Here is an 18,005-nt window from a genome sequence, read left to right as displayed (position 1 = left end):
TGCCCCTCCACGACGCCTCCCTTCTCTCTCAGCAGGTCGTTTCCCTCTGGCTTCCTCTCTTCTATTTGTTTTACTGCTTGAGGACTAAATATACCAATCTTGAAAATTGAGTGTTTACAAATTTAAAGACTGATGCAGATTTGCTTACGTATATCTCTCTGTTGTCCACAAACAAGGCTGGATCAAGTGTGTAGATGTTTAGGGTATGATTTCAGTCATCCAGATGGGATTTAGCATGTTTTTATGGCCTCCATTGTGGCCATACTCATGTACCATAGTAGATATACAATATAGCTCAATCGAGTCATCAATCCTTGTGTTGTCACTACGTAAAAGTAGGAGTAATAGTCATTTGCAGCAAGAAGAATAAAAGATAATAGCAATTAGCTAATTTTGACTCTATAATTTTGACTCTCTCTCTCTCTCTATATATATATATGCTAAAGCTGTGCAGCATAGTTAAAGTCCTAGGTTCGCCCTTGTGTGTGACCTGTGCACTTGCAAGGGCAACAACTTGGTCGTTTTCATAATGAGGCCGATCAAGATGAACCTTCTGGATCGCGCTATCGTGGTGGAAGGAGCATGAGTAGAACAACTTCGTTGGTCACATCATCTACAAGTGTCGTATTTGCAATATTATTTCCATTTCTGATACTTAATGATTGTGATTAGCTATACATATGTTGAATAAATTCTCTTTCATAGGAGGACGTCGCGGCCAACAAGGGGCTCTCGGTATTGCAACCCCTCATAGGAGGGGCAAGGAGGCACCACCTCAAGATATCGTCTGTGAGGAGTCCGAGGAGACATCAAGCTCAGAGAATGCAGATCCTAACTATCTGGCTCCCTTTGTGCCACTAGTGACGATGCCTCCTGTGCATGGGAAGTCATTATCAGGATCTGTCCACTAATGGCTAATTGTTTTACTCTGTCTACATTTAAATTGTAGGATTATGTAACTCAATGCCTATGTTCGCTTGTTGTATGCCTGGATGTATCTATTCAAGATTATTAGTGTGGTGCTATTTCAGGTCTGTAATGCTGTGGAGAGCAATTTTTTTAAATGATAGATGTTGTGGCCTTGATTTCCTTATGAGAAGCTAAACTCGGTATAGCACTTCCTTTACTATGTTTGCTTTCCAAATTGTTGTTATATTTTATTTTCATACTCTTTTCAGTTATCAGGAGTCGCGTCATTTATCTTGGCGTGACTAGTTAGCAAAAATTTGGCCTAGGCCAAATCTGGTCGGGGTCAAAGGTTGGCGCGACTCACTGAGTCGCGCCGCTAGAAATGGCGTGACTCTTCGAAGAGTCGCGCCAAGCCACTCGGCACGACTCGTAAAGGAGTCACGCCACGTGATAGCACCGACCAGATCTGGAGTAGGGTAATTACGCGCCAATTAGTCACGCCAAGGGAAATGATGCGACTTTCTCGCATTGGTGCCAACCAGATTTGGCTCAAGATACTTTGGTGTCAAGGGAAAAGGCCCGACTCCTAACAAGACAAGATATTTGATTTTCCATCACAAGATTGTAGATATCACATTACCAGTTTGATAGGACATTGCAATATACTCGATTGCACAAAGTGTCGTCCATTACACGTCTAATGATAGTAGTACCAATAGATGACCACAAAATGCACATTACAAGTCCACTACAAGAATAATTCAAATCACAGCAGTCCATGATAGATAAACAAGGACCATGTGCACCAAAATACGCTTTCTTCACCTAGTCAGAATTGTCGTCGTAAGGCAACTCATCATCACCATAGTCATCGTCATTATTGCTGCTGTTAATGGCGACTCCCTTTCCTTTATCATCCCTAGCCTTCATTACCTCCGTTTGAACCTCCCTTACCATCTCCTCGCTCTCCAACTTTGCACTCATCTTAGCTTGCCCTATGCCAAGCTTAGCGGCCGCAACATGACCCAATTCGTACTCAATCCCCCATTTCAACTCAAATCCTACAAAACCCTAACCAACTCAAACCCTAAAAAATCCGCAAAATGGAGGAAAACCAATCGGTTAAAATGGAGGATTTACCTTCAAAGATCGATTTCCCTTCGTCCCCCTTCGAATCGGGTAGAGGATGGAGTGGATCTAGAGGGGGAAAGGGAGGGGCAGCGCCATGGAGGTCGGGTCGAGTGGGGAGTGGAGGAGAAAAGAATGGGAGGAGAAGGAAGAGAAGGCTAGCCATGTGGACTTGTATTAGGCTGAGTCGCGCCACGGCGCATGGTGCGACTCAGTCGCGCCAAAGCATGTGGCACGACTCAGCCTTGTCATGTCAGGCTCGCTGGCACGCGTGTGCCAGGGTGGCAGCTCGGTCACTCCGAAGCATGTGGCGTGACCCTTCAGGGAGTCGCGGCACGAGACTTGGCGCGACCAAAAGGGCTCGTTCTTGGAAATTTAGATCTGGACGGGTTATTATTAAAATATTAGATTAAAAAGGATTAAAATAAAAAAATTCCAGCTAGCAGCCAGCACCGCCATCTCAACTTGGGCGCTCTATCACTCAGCCGGGGGTCGCCCGTCAACTGTTCATAAGAGCATGGTTAATAATAAAGTCAAGTGCTTGGTTTTAAATCAAATGCTAAGAGCCAAGTCATACAATAGTTGTCACATATTTGTCTCTTATAAAATTTTTTATTATTACGTGGTACTTTTTTTTTCTTACTCTTCCTCACATACACTTCTATTTGGGTCCACAAATACCTATGGGCGTGTTTGGTTGTTGGGCTTAGCCCAGCCATGCTTATTTTTGTAGCCTGGTCAGCCCAAACATGTGTAAACAGGGCCAGGCTGTGTTGTTTGGTTGAGTGCTACACAAATGTTGGCCTTGTCTAGATTGTGTTTGGTTTCCTGGTTTAGTGGGTGGACTGCATTTGTAGAGATCTTGGGCCGGTGTTTGGTTGCGACTGGCTAGGGTGGTGAGCCCATTGATGTATCCTATTCGGTGCCTTTACCATCCGTGTATGCTAGTAAATAAGGCTGAAACAAAGTGGTGAGTGGCATTTCACTCACCGGCATCGGCTCTCTCGCTCGCTCGCGCCTGGCCTCGTCTCTGTCGCCCTCGATGGCCCGGTCCGGCAACAGCGGACGACATTCCCGCCGGTTTGAGATGGCCGGATCTAGCCGCGGCGGCATGAGCCGCAGTCCTTCCCCCACCGGTCTCAGGGCCCCCACTCCATCGAGCTCTTTCGAGGTGAGTTCTCCAGCCCCGACGGAGGAGCAGACGGATCCATTCGAGTGCTGCTCGGTGACCCCTTGTTTCCGTTGCGTGTTCTACCAGAGTCGGAGGTGGGCGAGGACCGGCGCCGCAAGGTCCTCCAGGCCAGTGTCCCTCGGATCTTGTGGTTCGGCCCCGTCGACGCACCCACGGTCTGGGGAATCGATGGTGAGCCATGGCGCCGATGGGAGCGGGGGAGGGTCCAAGAAGGCTGCATCGGATTCATCTTCCGACGAATCAGGACCCGTTTCTCTGGTGAGGTTTCACTTGCCCTCCCCTGCAGGGTTTCGATCGGAGCTCAATGTCTTAGATTTGTGAATCGATTTGGTTGCAATTAGGAGTACATCACGTCTACAAATGATTTTTGTGTGACCTCGATCTTTAAATATGTTGATGTCTGTAGGGTTCTTCGGCCAGTTCTATTCCTAATGGTCTAGAAGATTCAGACTGTGGTGGCGTTGTGCATTCATCGTTGGTGTTGTGCCATCATGGTAAGCATCCTCGTCGTATGTATGCTTGGGAAGGCAAACATAATGGCTGCCGATTCCTTGGATGCCCACTAAAGTTAATATGTTTGCTGCTTCTGTTTGCTACTTCTGTGTTTAAGTGTTGTTGAAGCCCACTGCTTATTTCTTGATGCAGCCCTATGCTTCTGTGTTTACTTGTTGATCAGGACAAATCCGAGAGGTGCGGATTCCTGCAATGGATCGATGAGGAGTGGCCACAGAGGGCTCAAGAGGTTATCTTGACACTCTAGGAAATTTCATTGAGAAGGCTGACAAGAACATGGTTGACATGATGGTAGAGCAGGCACTGAAGAATGAATTAAAAGAAGATAAGGAGGTACTGGAAGCTGAGAAGGAAAGCTGGGAAAGGGAGAAGCAAGATCTGCTTTGGGAGAAAGAACAACTCAATGTTAGATGGAGGTTCTCACAGTCTCGCTGCTCTGCCCTTCAGAGAATTGTGAGAAATGAAGTTGACGAGAAGAAGCGGATTTGGATAGTTTTAATTTGCCTGATTGGAGTTGTGGTGGCCATGCTGTTTGGAGTGGTGCTAAAGATGAAGTGAACTTGAACTGAAGGTCCAGGGTAGTTGCATTTTGTTGAATGTCCCCTTTGGTAGTGTGTTTGAGATGGTAAGGGTTTAGGGTAGTAGTAGTTTCGGTGATGGTGATGTGCCAAAGACTCTAGTTCACTTCTTTTGTCTGTATAAACCTATGATGCAGGGTGTACTGAACTAGCTGGATGATCTTATGCTATGAAGTAGCTGGATGTTCAAACTGTTGAGCCAATGAGTTAATTGAGTACTAATTGTGAGAGCACAACAATTGCATCCATACATGATATAAATCATCTTGATTGTACATGAGGTACTCCAGAATGTGCCACTCCAAGTACATGATACAAATAATAATTGGTCTGGAAGAGCACACTAGTGTAGATGGTAATATACATCTGCAAAGATACAATACAGAATCTACTTCATCGAAGCAGATATGACAACTAAAACCAGAGCAAAGATTACAACTAACACAAGCACACATGTCCACCTATTGCTCGTTATCTGCTGCACTGACTTGTCTGAATTCAGCATTTTGTGGTCGTCTTCCTTGCAAACTTCATCAATTGCGTGCCTTGTGGACTCGTTGTTGAGCGAGAAGAAATGTTTGAAATGCATGCACAGCTTCTTCCATTGTCCTATATTTCTGATAGCTCGAATGGCTGAAGCCACTGACTTGTGCTTGACAAATTGATCAATCTGAGTAGACCCTAGGTCGTCTACCACGAAAGACCACATACCATGCCATGTCCCCGGTCCCAAATGCACAAGTATTAGTCAACAATTATTTGCAAGCACCAAAATTAGCATCACATATCCCTTTGACTCACATATACAAAAAGGCACAGATAAGAAATATTGCAAAGCAAGAGCTAATTTTCATGTGACTGCGTTGCAGTATACAGATAAGTTCATGTATGCATCATGCATATGTTGCATACCAAGTGAACCAGTATGCACATATGCATGGGCCACCTGTGTTACGATTACAAATGAAAGAGGAGTCAAATATTCAGTGGACAAATAATGCTAGTCTAGTTGTCACCTACAACTAATTTGCATCCACTCATTCTCCTATCCCTAATCCATCAGACAGTTAGATGGTCAAAAAAGCTTCTCCCTAACCCATCCTAGTGTTAGATGGTCAAAAAAGCAGTCAGCATCATTCTCCACCAGTTGGAACCCATCAGCCACCGAAGTTGTGAAGAGCAAGATGGTCCCTCATCCAGTACTCCTTATCTTGTTCAGACATCTCCATGAAACCTTTTGCAACACCCTTGTGCAGCATGAGGAAGTTCAGGCAGAACATTTGGTCTGCTTTGGTGAAATCAGGGATATCCATCACCGCCTTGTAGATACCTGGTGTTCCCTGCTTGATTGCACTTGACTACCCTTCAACAGACTTCACTAAACCACCATAAAGCTGTGCATCATCCTCACTTAACCCTCTCTTCCTCTTCCCAAGTGCTCCTTTCCCTCCAGATGGCCCTTGAGGTGTGTTGTTGCATACTGGAGTCTTTGGGGCATCTGCATCCGAGTCAATTGTATCTGGCTCTTGTTGCTCCCCCAGTGGTTCGTTTGACCCCATGGCAAACTTTCCTATAGCAACCCCGCTGCCAAATATCATCTGCATTTGGAGGTAGTTCACAAGATGTGTCTTCAGGAACTCGGCATCCTTTGGATGATCCTGCAGCACACAGAAAACATTTCAGTGCAGGCACCATTGCATGTACATACATCTAACTGAATTTAGTAGAATAATGCATACCTTCCCATGGCCATTGTAGTGCTCCTCATTCAAGGTGATCACAAAATTTGTCTCATCCCAATTGGACCCACTGATGTCCTTCAGCCTGCAGATTTTCTGCCACCTGGACCTCCACTTGCGGAGGTGGTTGTACACCTGTTGACCAGTCACTTCTACATTGGCAAACTCAGAAAGGTCTCTAGCAACTGCATTTAGGTGGACTTCCTTGAACCCTTTATCTATCTTCAGCCCTTGCCCTACAAGGTCAGAGAAACGGCGGAGGATAAACCCTGACACGACACATGTCCATGTCAGCCTAGTATGCCCACCATTAGCCTGCCCCTCACCCTCAGGTGCAGCACCATCCACCACATTTGGCAGGTCAGCCATCCCTATAACAACATTACAATGACCCAGTCCCAACAAATAAGTCATGTAATTAGTACAAAAACAGATTTACCAGCAATGATGTCAATAAAACCACACCAAAAAAGAGAATTTTAGACACATGTTAGACTATTCCATTGTTCTTGGAAGTAGGTCTCAGACAATAGCATCTGTTCAATACATCATAGATGAATACTTCAGCAAACAACACCACTTATAATACCAGACATAGATGAATAATTCAGTAAACAACAGCACTACAAATACCAGACATAATGAAAGCCATAAACTAGTTGAGTCTAATTCCTATTATGCCCCCTAGAAGCCCACATCTCGTCAGCCCAGGCATCTCTCTTTGCAGCCCATGAAGCATTGTCATCCATAACATCATTGGGTGCTGCTGGGTCAGAAGGATTTGGCTCCCATGTTGCTTCATTAGGAATGTGGGCATCATGGCCATGCCTCAGGATCCAGTTGTGGAGGATGCAGCTAGCCAACACTAGCTTCACTTGGGTACGGTATGGATGGAAAGGTTTGTTGTAAAGGATCTTGAACCTATTCTTCAATGCACCAAATGCCCTCTCAATAGTGACTCTAAGGGCCGAATGCCTTAAGTTGAAGAGCTCCCTAGGATTTTGAGGATGCCTTGTCCCATACTCCCGCAAGTGGTACCTAGTACCTCTATAGGGTGGTAGGAAGCCAGGCCTGCAAGCATATCCAGCATCTACCAAGTAGAATTTCCCTACCAAAGGTTAGATAAGATGTATCAGGTTCCAAGATTTATTGCTATGTTTGTGCACAATTTAGTTTAGTGTACAATTTTAGTACCTTGAGGAACCTTAAGGCCATCTGGCCTTTGTAGGGCATCTGTCAAGATTCTGGCATCATGTGCAGACCCCTCCCAACAGGTCAAAATATATGTGAACCTTAGATCAAAGTCTACAGCTGCTAAAACATTCTGTGTAGTTGTGTGCTTCCTGCCAAGACAAGCAGCCCAGTGCTTCTCAGGAACAGTAGCCAAAACATGGGTGCCACCAATTGCACCTACACAATCCTACATAAGCATGTGAAAGTGAGAATTTGTAGATATCTAACAGTGTGACAGTATTGGAGTATCTGTTGTGCAAACCTTGAAAAAAGGGTACCATCTGCGGCTGTGTAGGATCTTGGAAGGTACAACAGATGATGGGTCAACTATCAGTTCATTTCTTAGTTCTCCAACTGCATACAAGACTTCCTGGAAGTGCCTACTGATGGTTTCTGTGGATCTTCTAAATGTCAATTTGATGCAAGAGAAACGTTGGTTGTGCCCAACTACATGGAGGAACATGGCTACCTGCTCCTCTATGGTACAGTGAATTGTATCCTGTAGTAGTCCACGGCTTCTAAACAAATCACATAACTGGAAGAATGGTGCCCTTGCCATTCTCAGCAGTTCTACACACTGTGTATCGTTAGACTGGTAGATGAATCTCAGGTTCTGGTGTCATTCCTCATCCCTAGCGGACAATGGGCCATATGTAATTGAGGGCCTAGACCGACTCCTAAGCCTAACCAACATCCATGTGCAGAGAACAGCTACCACTGTAGCTCCCTTACGGATCATCTCCAGCCGCGCTTGAACTGGATCCATGACTGGAAGACGACAACAAACAAAAACAAATCAGGAAACAAAACAAGCGAAATTAGTGGTGCTGCTACTGAAATAATGCATCTTTCATTAGGTAAAAGTGGCACGGCTGTGACCACACATGATTGCGCCTCCCAGTGCCACGATTCATCACAGACCACTTCCAAGAACTACCAAACAAGCCTCAGAAACACTACAGAAGTCACAGATCCGAACATCTACAAACCAAATCCACACAAGAACAAGGTAGATCTATGGAAAGAGCTTCCTTCCATCCATAAAAATCGGCGGGATGAGGGGAGGGAGGAAAAGAAAACACACAAATCAAGGGGCTAGAGGGAGACGTGGAGGCCGGGGGGCAGAGGATCTCAACCTTACCGCCGGAGACCTCACACCAAGCGGCGGCGCGAGCTGGGCCTCGGAGGAGGGCGTGGGGGAGAGCGAGCGAAGAGTGAACCCTCGGCGGCCGAGAGAGCGGAACAGTAGAGCGGAGCGGTAACCCTAGCGGCGATTCCCGCTTATATACAACGACTAGAGGATGCCTCCTGCCTGCACCCGCGGAGCCACCACCTGCGCGCGCGTCAGCAAGATGGAGCCAGGCTCCGCGAATGCAACCGATTCGGTGTTCACGGGAAGCCTGGCTAGGAGGCCCAAATTGCATATCTCGGCCCAGGCTATCTCCTCAGTCCAGATAACCAAACGAAGCGAGGGTGGCCTCTTGGAGCCTGGTTGGGCCTTACGCAGGCAACCAAACGCGCCCTATACTTCCATGCCAAGTTTGGTGTTAGAACAAGAGCCAAGCTCTCTTCTCTCTTCTCTCTTCTCTCCTCCACATCAGCAAAATTGCTGGCTAACTTGGCTTTAAGTCCATTATTGTACTTGCTCTAAGTCTGCACCCAACGAGTCATGGTTTCAGAAGATGGAACTTGCAATAGTGATCCCACTACGTGCAAAGCGACCAAATGCCAATTGCCAGTCAAAGTTTAGGATCTTGGATCTTGTATCTCGGCTTAGGCTTGTTATAAAACGAAACAAAGAAGCAGTTCACTGAGCCATAAGCCATCTCTCGTGATCGTGGATGAGAACAGCAGGCCACGAACCATCGCTCTCCGAGGAAGATGCAAAATGCATCAGGAAAGAGGTGAAGCCGGTGGAGCCACGATGTTATGGTACAAGAAGCTGAAGCCGGAGGAGCCCGGCCCAACTGGGAGTAATTCAACACGCACTGGTGGTCCAAGCAGAAATCAAAACGTGCCACTGATTCTTGCTGGCCGCGTGCCATTGATGAGCAGCAGCAGCAGCAGGTGCAGGTGGCTGGCCCGGAAATTTCCCGAGAGGCTGGCCAGGTGCAGGTGGCTCCGCGGCGGTAGATCAGCCGCGACGAGGGCGCCCTTCCAGCATGTCCATGGCGGTCGACATGCCGGGCCGCGAGTCCCGCCGTTCCCGGACGCGGCAGAGCGCCAGCTTCACCGCCGTCCACCTCCCCATCGTCGACGCGCGCCACCCCCACGCCACGCGCTTCCGAACTGTCAAGCTCCCTACACCTACACGCACTGGCCTGACCAACCTAAAGTCTGAACCCAATTGCAAAGTACAACGCCGTCCCACCGTCCGCAGTCCGCTTCGATCCTGCGTTTCGATGGAACTCGGAGCAGCAGGAAGCCCATGCCGCCGCCGGCGACGAGGTACGAGCCGGCGGCGCCACCAGAGCGCGCGGGGCGCGGCTGTCCCTGTCCTCGAAGGAAGCGGCGACGACGTTCCCCGCGTCCTCGGCCGACGAGCCCGTGGGCGTGCTCCACCATGCTTCAAAGATCAGAGGTGCGGCGGACCTGGGCCTGCGGCCTCCGCCATGGCGCTGGTGGCATCCAGCTGACCAGCTCCCGCGCGCCCGTACCATCCTGACAACGAGTCAACGACGACCGAGTCCTCTGCCGGCCCGATCTGGACCGCACGTTTTTGATATAGCGGCCAGAAACGAACCAGGGGTGGACGGTATTTGAAATACCGTCCACCCCCGGTCCCTGGTGCTGGTGACGCCGTCGCTTCGGCTCCATGTCGTGGCTCGCCGGATAGCCTCCGCGCCCCAAGAGTTGGTTGCCTCCCTCTCTCCGCCGCACTGAACACCCTGTGCAGCTGTGTTGTGCCGCAAGAAAGAGACTCTTCCTCCGCCGTACGCCTCAGTGGCTCGCCGGAGCGCCGGCCCGTTTAGACCATGCGGCGGCGTCATGCCGTGGGGCGCGGCGCGCGCGTCGGCATTCCGACGATGAAACAAGCATGGTCGCCCGTGCTTTCACCGGCCATTCGACGCAGCCCGACCTCCGGACGGTTTTGCTCTCGTTCCCTGCTCCTGCTCCCCCCGCCGTCCTTTCACCGGCACTAGGAGCCGGGGCGCACTGTCGACGTCATCGTCGGCGAAAGAGGACGTCCGGTTCGACTCTCCGGGTCCGGGCAATGTTTACTGCTTTGCGGGAACGACGAATAACCTGGGCACCGCACCACTGGTGGTGGGCGCACGGCAACAAGGCGCGAGAGCGTTCCTGGCCTGTGCTTGGGGGCTGGGGCCGCCGCCGGCGAGGACCACGACCAATTCGACACGCACTGGTTGGTGGTCCGTGGCGACACCGGCCGCAGGGAGAGTAATCGTACCAAGAAGAAATCCGAACGTGGCATTGATTCTCGCTTGCCGCGTGCCATTGATGAGTATGGAGTAGTGGAGAGTGGGCCTGAAAATTTCCCGAGAGATCGGCGGCAGACCAGATCAGCCGCGACGCGGGCTCCTCCCAGCATGTCCGCGCCGGCCAGCATGCTGGGCCGCGAGTCCCGCCGGTGCCGGGCGTCGCAGAGCGCCGCCTTCGCCACCGCGTCCACATCCCCATGACCCCATCGTCGGCGCGCGCCACGGCCGCGTGATCCACCACTTCCGTGAGCCCGCCCCGCGCTACTTGCTCCCGCATTGTCGGCGAGAATCGCTGCCGGCCGGTGTGTCCGGTGTGACGGAGTGCCGCGTGAAGCCTGACGCCGAGGCGTCTGCGGCGGGCTCGAATTTCCGGCGCCCGCCGACGAGCTCAAGTAGCGTCACTGCAGGCACGTCGGAGTCGGACCTGGCTTCCAGCGTGTTTCATTCTTGCCTGCCGTTGTACGGGCTACCTCCCCAAATCGGCCCGAGTCGTAGGACCAAAATCAGTGACGATGACACGACATCTCCGGCCCAACACACATCGCGGCAGTTTTTTGGGCCTGGTTTTGTTTTTCTGATTTGGGCTTTGAACGGAATATTGTGCTGTGCAGCGGCCGCCTTCGATTTGAGGATGAGACCTTTGCTCCGTGCTCTTGCTACCAAATTGTACGGCGGGATGCTAGTGACAAGACAAGGTGCCCTGCTGGCCCGCCGCCTCGGCGCGTGGCCACGGGCGCAGGCCCGACGCCGCCTGCTTCTCGTGCCGTACCATACCAACGCCCGGGCCGACGCTAGCTTTCCCCTGACCCGTGCCAAATGCAGTGTTTGTTCGCGTGGATCCCCGAAACTGGCCATCACTACCAGATGATGCATGGCCTGGTCCCTGACTGACTCTTAGCCAAACAAAAAAAGCACTACTGCTTGTATACTCAGCTAGCTCCTGCAAGTGCAAGCAGCTAGGTACTGATGATCGATCACCAGAAAGAAAGAAAGTGAGAAAAGGCGTATGATGGCACCACCGATGGACCGATGAGCTACTCCTAGCAGCTACACGCGCTGACATGCTGCATGCATCGCAGTTCCAAGCTTCAACGAGGTAATCATGCACGCAGCACGGGGACCGTAACCGCGCGCGCGTGCGCAAAGGCAAGACCTTTATTACCCCGGAAAAGCTCGCTTTCCCCGTCCCTAAACCCGCGCCTAGCTCGTCCTAATCATCAGGGCCGCGGAATCCATCGATCGCTCGATCTCTCTCTCGGCGCGCGCACGCGCGTGGGCGTAGGATCATGGCCAGCGTGGGCCAAAAAATAAAAGCGGCGATCATCCAGGCCAGGCCATGGATCCAATCCATCTCGATCGGTTAATAAGTTGCCCGGAGGTTGTGGTGCTCGCCTCATCATGGCGCGCCCTGCATGCTGCGGCCTGTGGCTGCGTCGCGGCGCGCGCGCCCATGGATGGACGGGCCCCGATCCATGGGAGCCAACTCAGCTCGCCCTCGCTCGGCAAAAAAAAAAGGGGATCTTTGCGCCTAAGCACGCGCGCGCTCGCTTGTGTAAAGCACGTAGTACGAAGATGTTCCGACCATGTCATTTGCAGTGCCATCAACCATCATCCTCCATTGCCATTGTGTTGTGTGCTTGTTTATTGACGACACTACACTCGTACAGATTTATGCTAATCCCTGAATGATCTGATATGATGTCATCCCCCAACGTATGTGTAAGATATCTGTCCAGGCCATCCTGCTTTGCAGAACCAATGCATATCTATGCGGCATCTCTGTGGGTATAGGATATGTGGATATTGTTGTGTGCTCGTGCTTGCCAGACTTCGCTTCTGTGTTTATATATGTGTTTTTTAGATAAAGGATTAAACTAGCATCTATATCCATCTTGTGGATATATATACGTGGCCAGTGTTTATATATGTATATCAATCAGAATTGGAGATGAGAACAATACATTTCAAGGTGCCTTATTTGTCCCCTCTGAATCAACAGAGATTAACTTTATTTTAGACAATTCATTTGGATCAGTGGAGATCGCACAACACACTCACCTAGAACCAAAATCATACAGTTCGATACGATGCAGGTAGGGGTGGTAAAGGGCCCAAGATTTTGAACTAGAAAATCTAAGGGCTGGGCTCTAATCTTATACAATTTTGAGCTTACAATTTAAGGGCTTTATTGGGCTGTGAAGAGGTCACTAGGGCCATGACACATTACCACCCCTAGATGTAGAGCAGTATGAGAATAAGTAATCCGTGTGCAGTATGCTTGTGGGTATATATTTGCTGTTGCTGGGATTATATTGGTCCTATACGATTGTTAAAACTTACAAGCAAATTATATCCGCATAAGGAATCATAAAACTAGATAATAATCAGCCAAGCGAAAAAATTAGAATTTCATTTATATGCGCATTGGTCAGTACATTTGCCATGTCACGAGCAACAATTTTGTCCCCCTCCTCCGGTAAATTGACACACAAACTTGAGTAAAATTCACAAAACTATATATTCTTTTTGTTCAAGTGATTCAAAACTACAGGTTCCACCATGAGACTAGAGATTTAACATCCCCCTAAATAAAATAAAATGTAAAAGTCGCATATCACAAAATCGCAGATTTTAGTGTATGTGCCATAGTATTGCAAAACTACACATTAAAGGTGCAATAATAATTATGCGTACATGTTTCAATCATATTAAGTCTTTCATTTTCTGATACTTGATGCATGCATTAGACATGTAGTTTTGAGATGCATGGTTAAAGTCTGTAGTTTTCTGATGATATGATTTCCCCAAATACGTAGTTTTCTGAAACTTCAACTTGTTTTTATAGGAAATTTTACCATGTTAAATATGTATTACTTTGTGATTCTCATCTCCTTAATAAATATGTAGTTTTGCAATAACTTTGAGTCTTTGACAAACGTGCCATAGTTTATTAATTATGGGAAAGTTACTCACAAAACTTCTGCAGGTCCTTATAATGGGAGAAGAAGAAATGCCTGAAGAACCCCCTCCAAAGATTACATTCTCAGTTGTTTTTTTTCCTGGGTTTGATATGAAGCTAGCTATGGCTGTGTCGATTCTGTTTGAGACTAGCTAGGTATCAGAATGTACGACATCACGCACAGCTGGCACGACAAGAACAAAATCAAAAGGTACCAACAAGGAAAAACTATCTCAGCCCTGCCAATAGATCACTGACTGTATCATCACGTCCAATCACAAGAACGTCCTCTCCTCATCAAAAGAGACCATCAGGGTCCAAATAAACAGCCAAACTCGATCCGACCATCGATCATCCGCCCATGACACACACGACAAGTTACAGCCAGCACGAGAGAGCAGCCAAATTAAGGGGGAATGATCATCATTTCTCACAGTCGTAATTCGGTGGCCGGTCGCCGCCCCTGCGCCTGCCGCCTGAGACCAGACGACGACCCTCTGACAGCACGCAGGGCGAAAAGACAAACGCTGCCATCACATGGTTGTTCCCCAAGCCTCACCGATCCATGGATCCTCGCGTCTCTCGCTCTGACACGGTCCTGCCTATGCGTCGTTTAGAGCAGGTATTATAGAAGGCTGAGAGCTTACGTGGATGAGAGATAAAACAGGAGAGAGAAGATGGTGGGTGGTTGCTGAAGCGCCGGCTCAAGCGGGCTGAAAGGCCAAACTACTGCTGCGATTGGCTGCAAACTGCTGCTGCGCATTAATTTCCAATGGGGCCGCCACCATGGAGCCTTCTCCCAGCCGACTGTGGGCATTTCTTATAAAACTTGCTCTTATACGGAGAGAGAGACTGAAGAGAGAGGCGCGCGCGCACCCGACAATACATCCGCCCCCTGCTGGTCTCCTCTCCCAATCATTCCGAGGAGGCAATCTCTGCCACGGTCGTCTTTCCCAATCATGTAACTGTCCGGCATTATTTCATGTGCAGTGCAGTGCCCAAAGTCAGACTGTCAGACAGTTAAAAAGAGAGGCGTTTTTTACTACACAAACATTCGCAAGTACGTGCGCGTACCACGCACACACTCTCCAAGCAGGCAGCATGTTGTCCTGATTCCTGAATCCTGATGGTTGGTTCAGTACTTGACAGTTGACAAGAGTGAAAAACTGAATGGGGAGAAGTCGTAGAAAAATTGACTGATGTCATGTGGATCAGATTAAAATTGAAGAGGTTATTATATGCAATTCAGTAGGAATTACAGCTTACCTGTCCTGGATTCTTCATCATACTACTAGTACAATGCAAGTTGGTGGTGTGATCTGTAGTCCGATTAAAGGAGATTAAAGGGGTATAGTACTTTGTCTACGGTGATTGTTTCCTCAGAATTTACCGTGAGAAAGAGAGAGACCGAGAGAAATGCAGTAATAAGCTGATCTACATGCATGCATCTACGGCTAGCTGTACCATCATTAGGGCTGGCCGGTAGGAATGTGCGCCGCCATGCACCCGTGCGCGCGGTGCTTGGCGGAGTGCAGGCCGCCGCTCAGCAGCGCAGCCGCCGTCACTTGAATCCGGCACTGCTGTAATAATCTCTAGCCGCCGCGTCGGGGTTCGGATTATTCCAGTCCCAGATCTTGTCAGAGATGGTCGCCAGGGACATCGTCGGAAGCGTCCCGAGCGCCATTGGCTGCGGCGACGGCGTCGGCAGGGGGAGGAAGCTGTGGCTGTGCCCGCCGCCGGCCTGGTGGTTGTTGAAATACGCCGGCGGGCCGTGTCCGACCAGCGTGCTGAGCTCGTCGATGGCGGCCGCCGCGGAGCCGCCGCCCATGGAGGCCGCGTTCACCAGGCTGAGCAGCGAGTACGTGGAGGCGGCGAACGCGTTCACGTTCCGGGACTGCTCGTACGACGACGACGGCATTGCCGCGGTTCCCACTTGCTGCTGATCGGCGCCAGCCGACGCGGCGGCGGAGCTCGTCGTCGCGGACAGCTGATAGCCGCCGTTGCACGGCTTTGTGGGCAGCTGCCGCTGCGCCGCCGCCGCCGCCGCCGCCGTGTTGTGCGCCGCGGCATGGTCCCTGGTGGCCGGCGGCGACGTGCACTCGCCGTGGAGAAGGTGCATGATCTTGGAGGGAGTCGTGGGCGGCGTGGGCGTGGACGACGATGACGCCTGCTTGATGTCTTGCTGGGCCGCGGCGCGACGGGAGGGCGTCGAGCGCGCGGAGGGATGGCCGTGACCGTCGTCGATGCCGGTGCGCTTGTACACGCGGCAGAGGGAGATCTCGGTCTGCAAATTAATGATAATCCACGGCCATTATTATCGAGATGCTAATGCTTTGTGCTAGGATGGAGAATTAGTTAGAGTAGCATGCCAGGAACAAGCTGGTCGGGCTACAATCGGAAATCCAGAAAGGAGATGCTACAAGATGATGACTCCCCCCAAAATTTCGTCCAGATTCCAGTGATTACACCTAGAATTGTGGAATCTAGGAGTCCAGGTTCACAAACTCATGCATGATAGCACCTATAGGAGGGTAATAAAATAGGTGCATTTCCTAGGTATATGTGAGCCCAAAATATGAACATCATGATTCATGGCAGGAAAACACCAAAGATGCAAACGAGAGGAGATGAACAAACCCTAATATGTAACTAGCATACATCAGAATCAGAGAGGGCGCATGGACCAAACGGAAAACCAAATTGGGCTGACCAAAATTAAAACCTCTCAAGAGCTAACTACAAGAAAACCTCCCCAAACCCTAGTCCCATGGATTTGGCTGCAAATCAGCTCGTTTCATGGGCCAATCGAAGGCCATGGTGCCCGTGATCGATGTTTGTGCCTACCTTTTGGTAGCGGTCGGTGTCGTCGGGCGGGAGGCGGTACTCGTTCATGATCCAGCTGCTGCGGACGCCCTTGGGCGCCTTGCCGGAGTAGAAGACGAGAGTCTTCTTGAGGCCGATGGCCCGTTGGTTCTCCGCCCTGATCATCCGGTCGGCGCCGGTGGCCTTCCAGTACCCCGACGCCGTCACCCGGTTCGGCCGGTCCCCGTTCCGGTACTTGCGGTCCCTCGGCACGTAGAAGAACCACTCCTTCTCCCCAATCGCGGCCATTGCTGCATGCATCATCAGCAACCTCGATTAATTTCATTTAATTGATTTGTTTCCCTTAATTATATATTTTCTTCAAGATTATTGGTTAATTCCGGAGGAGATAGATATATTGGAGGGAGGAGATCGAGTCGAGAGCAAGCAACTAATTGCTGCTGTTGCAAGCGCTAGCAGATGGCGTCAGAGCGAGACAGACCCGGGAGCTCCCACGGGTCGTAGCGGTAGAGGTCGAGGAAGGTGATGAGCTCGACGTTGAAGCGCTTGCCCTCCACCTTCCGGCGGAGGTAGAACTCGATGAGCTCCTCCTCCGTGGGGTGGAACCGGAACCCCGGCATGACGAGGTCGTCCTCGTGCTCGTCGTCGCCACCGCCGCCGCCGCCGTCCGCCGCCCAGCCTCCTCCTCCTCCTCCCGCTGCTGCCGCCGCGGCGCCATGCCCGTGCTCGTGCCTCCCGCTCATGGCCGGCCGGTCGTCTACTGCCGCTCCTCGCTCGCCCTCGCCCTCGCCCTGCCTCCCCCGCATATCTATGCACGCTTCCTCTCCTTCTCCCCTCCCTAGCTAGGGCAGGCGGCTGTAGGCTGTAGCCGGCTAGGTAGCTGCTGCTAGATATGTGCGTAGAGGTAGCTAGCACGAGCGAGCTCAGTGGCGGCTTCCTCTGGAAAAAAAAGGAGGCGTCGCTGCTCGCGCGGGTGCAAGTGGGGCGAGACGAGAGGAAAGGATAAGAGGTTAGTGTCCGGGACAATATATATCGACGGCAAAAGCCAAGCGACCATCGGCCGTGCCGCTCGCCGGCTAGCCGGTGGGTTAACCGGCTGATCGACCGGCCAGCGGCCCGGCCGGTGTCTCTAACCACTCGTCTAGCTAGTCTACACGCTCTGGGCGCTCCGGGGCACGGCTGCACAGCGCAGCGGGCGCACGCAAGGCGATGAGCGAGGCCTGACGCCACGCCAGGCCAGGCCACCACACACGCCACACGCGCGGAGGTGGAAATTATGAACCGCGGGGCGGAGGGGATCGGAGCGGAGGGGCCCGCGGCGGCCGGAGCGGTGGAGGAAGGGACAGCGACGGCGGAGCGAGTTAAATAGGGGGAAAAGGACGGCTCAGGAAGCGGACAGCTATGGGCGGTCGCCGCCGGCATCAATCCGCCGCCCATCGCCTCGCTCGCTTGTGTGCGTGCGTGTGGGTGTGGGTGTTCTTGCTTGCCGGG

General features: G+C 50.9%; 1 protein-coding gene across 1 annotated transcript; it reads right to left on the bottom strand.

Annotated features, from left to right (window-relative positions):
• Positions 1-14,875: 14,875 nt before the first annotated feature.
• LOC120708923 (NAC domain-containing protein 35-like) lies at positions 14,876-17,734 on the bottom strand. Its single transcript, XM_039994359.1, has 3 exons — positions 16,996-17,734; positions 16,536-16,804; positions 14,876-15,975 (listed from the first exon to the last, which is right to left on the bottom strand). The coding sequence occupies exons 1-3, from the start codon at positions 17,318-17,320 to the stop codon at positions 15,253-15,255; spliced, it is 1,317 nt and encodes a 438-aa protein (XP_039850293.1). The 5' UTR covers positions 17,321-17,734; the 3' UTR covers positions 14,876-15,252.
• Between the last annotated feature and the right edge of the window lie 271 nt (positions 17,735-18,005).

This window comes from Panicum virgatum, chromosome 5K (assembly GCF_016808335.1).
Source record: "Panicum virgatum strain AP13 chromosome 5K, P.virgatum_v5, whole genome shotgun sequence".
In the NCBI taxonomy this organism is placed as follows: Eukaryota; Viridiplantae; Streptophyta; class Magnoliopsida; order Poales; family Poaceae; genus Panicum; species Panicum virgatum.
The sequence above is the reverse complement of the archived record's forward strand: the minus strand, read 5'-3'. Positions and strand labels throughout refer to the sequence as shown.